General features: G+C 46.7%; 1 protein-coding gene across 1 annotated transcript in view; it reads right to left on the bottom strand.

Moving 5' to 3' along the window:
• Nucleotides 1-293: 293 nt before the first annotated feature.
• The window catches only part of VPS13D (vacuolar protein sorting 13 homolog D), a 275,140-nt gene continuing 267,526 nt past the window's right edge, over nt 294-7,907 (bottom strand). The window contains 2 exon segments of the mRNA XM_023515148.1: nt 294-1,778; nt 3,777-4,017. Coding sequence (XP_023370916.1) covers nt 1,647-1,778; nt 3,777-4,017 — 373 coding nt within the window. The 3' untranslated portion in view covers nt 294-1,646.

Raw genomic sequence — 7,907 nt, 5'->3', positions numbered from 1 at the left:
TTTGCAATCCACTAACTTGGAGTCTGGTGAAGACTATCCAAACCTTGGAGTTCAAGACAACTAATCCTTAAAAACACTGTTTAGCTATAGCATTTGTATTAAAGCTCCCTCCTTTCCTCTCTGGACACATGAACACACACATACACACACACGCGCGCGCGCGCGGAAGCGGGGAGGAGGGAAAAGGAGATTAGCTTCATTTGTGTCTTGGAAGGATTGGGGTGAGTTATAAACACCAAAATCTTCTACACATCCACTGATCCACTGAGTCATCTCAGACTCGGCTACATGTATAAGGTTGTAGAAATTGATTAGCTTTATTAAAATAAAAATGTAAAAATCACAAGGTGAGTCATTCATTCTAAAGTAAAGCCCCCATCCCCTTTTTCTTTCCCTATTTGCATATTCTTTACAGAAAAGCAAAAACACCAAAAACAAGGCCCAGGAAGGAGAGGGTGCACACACTAGGCCTTGTTAATGGCTAGAATTTAAAACCAAGGACAAGAGTTGCTTTGGCCAAATCTTAGTTTCATAAAAAAAAAAAAAACACGGCTTTTTAATACACCTGTTTCATTCCTTTTTCTGGAATTCTCTGTTTTCCTTTTTGTCCTAGAGTTACCATCTCTTGTGTCTTCTAGAGCTGTGGAGCTGATGCCAGCATGTGGCTTTATTAAAAAGAAAACAGTCCCAGAATCTCGTCCTGTGTTGTTGTCCAGGAAAGAGAATAATCTTAATTGTAGGTTTTTGGTCTGTTACAATAGTTCAATGGGATTTTTTCCCTTCTAAGTCAATAGAGCCTGCCAATGTTTCAAACCTCTAATAATAACCCGAGAAAAACTTATAATGCTGATTTTTGTGTGTGTGGTAATGGAACACAATTTTCCCGCTAAATTTGGCAAGACTAGTCAGGAGAAAGTCAGATAGATAACTTAAAAAAGAATCTGTGACAATCTAAAAACTATCTGTTAAATGGGGGTGAGAAATTAAAGGTGGACTATCAAGCCACTCTCCCAGGCCCTTCTGAAGGGCCAGCTCTGGTCTGGAATAGTTTGGCTCACAGCTCCAGCCTGGATGAGCAAAGGTTTTAAAGGCTTAACTCCTGAATATCATAGATCTCACCTCAATTCACTCTACTTTGAATACTTTAGTTTCCAAAGCTATGACATAACACTCAACTTTTAAGAACGTCTTTCTATAAGAGTACCCTGAATTAGACATATAGAATTAGTGCAATAGAAGATCCAATATAATTTTATATTACTTTACAATTAACAAACCTTTACACACATCACAGGCCCTGTTCAGCAATGCTCCTATGTATTTACAAACACATAGCTGTACATATATACATGTTAACAAAATACAGGGCAGTCTAAAAATTAGATTCATCTCAGTACTTTTTTTAACGTTATTCAACCAATATCTTTTAAAAATTACTTCCCCATAATCTAAAGTAATTCCCTTCTTCAGAAATCAATATGGTTTCTATTTGCATCTCCCCCCCCCACCCCCCGAAGATTTACTTTCCCTCATTCCTGGACATCTTCCCCAAACCTCATTCTGGTTTTGCCTCTAATTTAATACCACAGTGCAGCCTCTCTTCCTGGGGTTTGCATCTGGGAGCGTCTCTTAGGCTGCTGGGTGTCTCAGGAGTCCAGCTCCAACTGCCCTTGATTTTCATTGAGTCTTAGCATAAGCTGCTGTTCATAGTAAAGGCTCTTTGCATAATTTATTTCTTGCGATAACTTGACAGCAAGGACCTCAGATTTCACATGGACCTAAGGAGGAGAACAGAATGTCCCTCAGGTGGGGAAATAAAATGGAATCAGAGCACATGGGCACCTGGAATCCTCCCAGGCAGCAGCCCCAGCCGGCCGCATTATCAGAATAGTAGAGGAACACTCTAAATAAATACAGGTTCCCCAGGGCCTACTTCTAGTTAATTCTGATTCAAAAGTCTGGGGTGGATCCCCGGAATCTGTTTTTGTAAGCACATTCCCTGGACAACTGTGCAGCTGACCCATAATCACCTGATATTGAGGACCCATAACTGAGACCCGGTTTAAGTTGTGAGGATCTGCAGAGAGAAAACAAGGAGCAAGAACGAAGGAAAGCCTGTGGGATTCAAATCCAAAGTCTGGCCAGGGTCAAAGAAGAAAGAAGGATAGCAAACAAATGCTCCAGGCCCTTCTCACCAAGAGGCCTTCACTGCCTTGTAAGGGGCATAAATGTCACAGGGCGAGGCTGCCCACCATGCAGAGGAACTTGCAGAAATACTCACACTATGGGGTGTTAACCCTCTTAATCAAACTAGCCCTAACTTAGGGAACCAGGGAGCCTACATAAGCCAAAAGAAACCTAAGTGCATTCTTGAGCAGGCAAAGGTCAAAGGACTCCTGAGGAGAGAGGCCCGAGGAGGCTGCGATTTCTGATCTGTAGGAAGGCCAGAGACAGGCATGCCCCTTGAATGACACATCGTTCTTGAATGCAGGCTTGAAAATCCTGGCATACCAGGGGAGAATGAGCAGGACTAACAGCTGAGCGTGGTGACAAGTCACCAAGTCAGACTGGGGCCAGGGATCAGTGGTTTTCCTCAGACCGTGCCCCCTGTATGACAGCCCCTCTGAGCAGAGGCAGTGCGGCAGGGGCTCTACAGTCTAGGGGCACTCTGGAGCTGTACCACCTGGGTTGAACCCCAGCTCCTCCCAGGGTGGGCTACGTGGCCTGGAAGGGGACACCTGCCCTCACCAGCAGTGAAGTGGGGCCAATGTGGCATGACATCCAGTGACCCACAGCACTGCCCTTTGGGAATTTAGTTATTAACAGGAGCTTTATCATTTAAAAGTTCTCTTGGCTCAGCGTCTGTGGCTCAAGTGGCTAAGGCGCCAGCCACATACACCTAAGGTGGCGGGTTCAAATCCAACCTGGGCCCACCAAACAACAATGACAACTGCAACAAAAAAATAGCCAGGTGTTGTGGTGGGTGCCTATGGTCCCAGCTATTTGGGAGGCGGAGGCAGGAGACTCGCTTGAGCCCAGGAGTTGGAGGTTGCTGTACGCTGTGATGCCACAGCATACCCAGGGGGACAGCTTGAGGCTCTGTCTCAAAAGAAAAAAAAAAGTTCTCTTAATACTTTGCTCCCTTAGGAGGCACAGTATAATTTTTTTATTTTATTTTTAATTTATTTTTTATTTTTTGCAGTTTTTGGCCAGGGCCGTGTTTGAACCCACCACCTCTGGTATATGGGGCCAGTGCCCTACTCCTTTGAGCCACAGGCACTGCCCTAATTTTTTTATTCACAAATATTTATTGAGTATGCCAGATACTGCTTCTTTGGGCAGAACAAAAAATTACGGAATCCACTGTTTCAGGAGAAACACTAGTGAAGCCAGTGTATGCAGCACTTCTTAGAATTGATGCACTGAAGAATCACATTTCAGAAATAAAAAACCCTGTGTATCATTGCTGGCTGCTCAACTAGAGCAAGTGTCACTACCCTCCCTGTACTGACAGCGACTGAGGCACCAACGTGAGCAACTTGCCTGGGGTATGAGTGGCTGGCTGGGAGGGCAGCACTGCCCCCCACTGTGTCTTGGGCCTGCCCCTTGTCCAGGACTAAGAAGCAATGCCCCTGGGATGAGTAACAGCCCAGCCTGAACCTGCAAAATGATTTCCTGCTGGAAAAGGGGAAGCGGGGTGCAGGCCTATAGAGATCGTCCACCTCTGACCCAGACACACCCACTGAGTGGGGCTGACAGAGGCTGGGTGGACTCACCATTGGCTTCTGGTGGGAAGGCCCCGGGATGGAGACACCACTGCTTGTGCTCACGGCTTTTTTGGTGACCTGCACATACACCTTCCCATGGTCTTTGGAGACAAGGCAGTGGTAGAGATCATCGTATTTGACTTCTAGGAAAATGGCCTCTCGATCCACGTAGTCGCCACTCTTCAGGAAGTAGACAGCTTTGGAGGAGATGAGCACACAGTAGCTGTCGATGTTCTCCACAGCTATGAAGCTGCAAAGGAAGAGGGCACAGGAATGGCACCGGGCTTCTCTGAAGTCAGGTGGAGGCCCACCGCGGGCTGAATGTGGACCAGGCTCCCTCCCTCACTACACCCACATCCAGGTGGCTTGGCCACTCTGAGCCTCAGTTTCCATGTTAGTAAATTAAGACCCTGGCCTCAGGAGGTATTGTGAGGCCCATGTGTACAGCGCAGCACCTTCCCATGGTGCTCAATCATGTTAGCCAGTGATGACGTCCAACAGTTCAATAACAGAAACAATTTTATATCTTGAAATTCTATTTTTTTGGGGTGTGGTTGTGTGTGTGTATGATTTTAGATAGCTTAAAGCTTAGAGAAAATTGTAACAATGGATTTCTTGGACAAAATAGAAAGAAATCAATATTGCTTTTTAATGTTGAGCTGAAGGAGCAGCTGAGAAGGTTCCCGCCTGGCAGAGGGAAGCAGATACTAGGAGGCCAGAAGACATAGTCAGGAGCGGTGAAGGGGAAAAGCAGAATTAAACTGGTTCACCAAATTGCACGGCATGAGGAGATGACAGGACATTAAAGTGCTTGTGTGCCTGTGTTCACTCCCTTCCTCTCAAAGCTCTAATTAGAGGCTACCCAGTCTCCAGTCCATACCTCCGGTAACAGGGAACCTAGTTAAGTCAGAAAATGCTTTTGTAGGGAAAGCTGTAGTCTTCATTTTCAAAACCTGTAGTCACTACTTTTAGGAGCTTTAGGGCCACTCAGGAGAAAACCTCTTCCGTGGAGCTCATGGTTTTAAAGTGGAAATTTATGCACGTCAAACCATTCTGTTCAGCTATTGAATGGAGAGTAGTGAACCTCGGAAACTTGGCTGTGACAGCTCCCCCAAGCCTGGCTATCTCCCCTACATCTTGTGACAGGCTTTCACAACGGGGCTGCAGTGTCAAGGGACAGCAGATGAGGACGAAGGTGGCAGGAATACTAAGAGCTGAGCGAGATCGGCTGCTGAGCTCCAGTTGCCGAACCGCAGTGCTCAGAGCCAAGCCCCACCTGGAACTGCTCTGGGACCCGGCTACAGGCGGCTCCGTTCTGGGGTTGGCAGCTGCAAAATCCTCTGATAGAGACAGAAACTCCTGGGGCTAGAAGTGGCCTGCCTGTTGGAGGACAGGCCACTTTCCTTCCAGACCTAAGTGGCTGGTAGACCCTAGCTCAGTTTGTGTCCACATAGGACACACACTTTATTCTCCTAACCTCTCTAAATGGTTCCAACTTCTCCAAGAGAGTCCCCCAAATACTCTAGCCCCCCCCCCCCCTTTGAGAGCTTAATTGCAGCGTCCTCCCAAAGCACTGCCAAACACTGACTTGTCCCTTCTGTGTGGACGCCCTGGGTAAGCCACTCAGCTCTCTAAACTGTAAGTCTACAAGAGGCACAAACATACTTACATTCCATGTCTCCCTGGGCACCCCACTGAGTTGGCCACCTCCAAAGTACTCAGTAAGTGTCTGCTTTGTTCTAGCTGCCATTTTAATTACAGACTCCCGTGACAAAAAATGGACTTTATTGTTCTTTTGTAACTGGTTGGCAATGCCAAGAGTGTAGACTTGTAAACTCTCAATGCCAAAATTAGAAAGACCCAGCAGCTTTTAGTGTTCAGGCCACTTAGCACAGTCTTTCTCAGATCCCACCATGGCCAGTAGCAAGGGCTGCATCGCAGAATCAAGCTGATGGAGTGTGAAAGCACTGTTTCAGGGAAGGAGAGATGGAGAGACAGACAGACAGAGATGAAATGTACCCTGACACGGACAGGAAGCACCAGTGCCAGCCAGAATGTGTGGAACACCAGCTGAAACCCTGAAGTGGCTCCTGAGCATGGGAGGAGGGGAACAGGTGCCTCCAGCCCCACTGCATGTCCCTGGCTGTAGCTGACAGTCACACATGGTTATAGAACAGGCCTAGGCTTACCATCCAGGCTGCTGCCCTCAACCCCAAGCCTGAGTGCTGGCTTTTCTGGCACATTCTCCACATTGAAGGCTTTTTTTTTTTAAGGGCACATTAAAATTTGCTTTAATACTTCTTTGGGGGAAAAAATATTGTACTTTTAGTGAATGAATAAGAAACATTTTTACAGTAGCAGTAGGCCATTATTTTTATCTACCATGCCATGAATTCATAGGGAAGAGGTTCCAGTAGCTCAGGGAGGCTCCTTACCATTGAATGTGACAAAGCGTTGACTGACTTTTGAATTCATGGGAAATAGGTTCCAGCACCTTATAGCACTGTTACATGGGGTCTAATTGGTTATCCTGTGTGCTATGCTGTACACCTATTATGCCATGAGCTCATGGGGAATAAATAGGTTCTTGCAACTAAAAACATGGGCCCACTGGTACTCCTGTGTGCTATGTCATATGCTTATTATGCCATGAATTCATAGGGAATGGGTTCCAGGAGCTCAGGCTCCTTTCCGCTAGTTCTCACAAAGTGTGCTTCTCTGGGTGGAACAGGCTGGTGCTTCAGTTGAACCCAGGCACCTTTCTCTTTGGCTTCCTTTTTTTCCTGATCATTTTCTTCCATGCGTTTCAGGAAGCTATCTTGGCTCTTAAGAGTGCTTAATATGCTCAATACGAACATTAATCCTCTTGGCAAGAATCCTGCCTTTAACTTGTTGTTTACAACAATGCCAACAGCATGCTGGGTAACACTGTAGACTCTTCCAGTTTTGCCAGGGTGACATTTGTGTGGCATGCCTTTTTGAACAGTACCCATTCCCTTGATGTCTACAGTATCACCTTTCTTGTAGATTCCCAGGTATGTGGCCAAAGGAACAACTCCATGTTTTCTAAAAGGCCTAGAGAACATGTGTCGGGGGCCTCTCCTCTTTCCCTTTGTGTTTGTCATTTTGGTAAATTACTGGAAGATGGTGTCTCTGGCTGAAAACCACATTGAAGGCCTTAAAACAGACTCCTCTCTAAGAAGCCACAGGCGGCACAAGTCCCCTATCAGGCCAGAAGAACTTTGGAGGAAGCGCGGTTGTAGCTGGGATGCTCTCCTACAAGGTAAAGGACTCAGAGGAACACACAGGCCTAGCAGGTAGGGAAAGCCTGCCCAGCTGGGCGACTCCGGCCAAGTCAGTTAATTTCCTCGTGGCTCAGTCCCATCATCTCTCTAATGGGGATGATGACATCTGCCAGCTTTCTTCACAAAGGTTGAAAGAATTCCTGGCCATGTCATCAGGGGAGACCAGCTCTGTGAATCTGCAGATCTCTCCTCTGTGAGTCCAGGGGCCCCAGTCACACCATGAAGCTGCTACTGATAATAACTTTTTTTTTTTTTTGACATTTACATGACATTTTCTAAAGTCTTTTCAAATTAAAGCAGATCAGAGCCAAGGGTATGACTGAGGAAAGAAAAACAGGGAACAGTGCAGCTGCCACTGTAGCTGAGAAGTGACCCCAGACTGGCCTGGCCAACAGCTCTCTCTCCACCCTCCCGCCACGTCCCTGGCGCTCCCCCCACCAGAAGCCAGGGCTGTGGGTTTTATCATCATTATTCATTTTTACTTTTTTACAGAATCTGGAAACCATATCACTGAATAATTAAAACAGCTCCAGATTAGCCCCCTTGTCTAATAGAGGTTGGTCCCAGACTTGTTCCTCTGAAAAAGGAACCAAAACTCAGAGCAACAAGAGTCCAGTAGAAGCAGAAGACTCCCAGCTCTTCCCCTCTGCTCATCTGCCTCTTCCTCTGTCCCTTTTTCTAAAGTGACAGGCCATCGCTCACCCTTCTTGGCCTTGTCTTCCAAGGCTTCCATCTGCCTCGCTGGAGAGGTCTGATTATACCCCTGGCACTCTGCTCTGCAGCCTCGACACAGGGCTGTCCACTCTTCAGCCCCGTCTAACCAAGCCTCCTGTGA

This window comes from Otolemur garnettii, unplaced genomic scaffold, assembly GCF_000181295.1.
Source record: "Otolemur garnettii isolate 467f Iridium unplaced genomic scaffold, OtoGar3 scaffold00067, whole genome shotgun sequence".
Lineage (NCBI taxonomy): Eukaryota > Metazoa > Chordata > Mammalia > Primates > Galagidae > Otolemur > Otolemur garnettii.
Note: the sequence above shows the minus strand (reverse complement) of the source record. Positions and strands in the feature narration are given on the sequence as shown.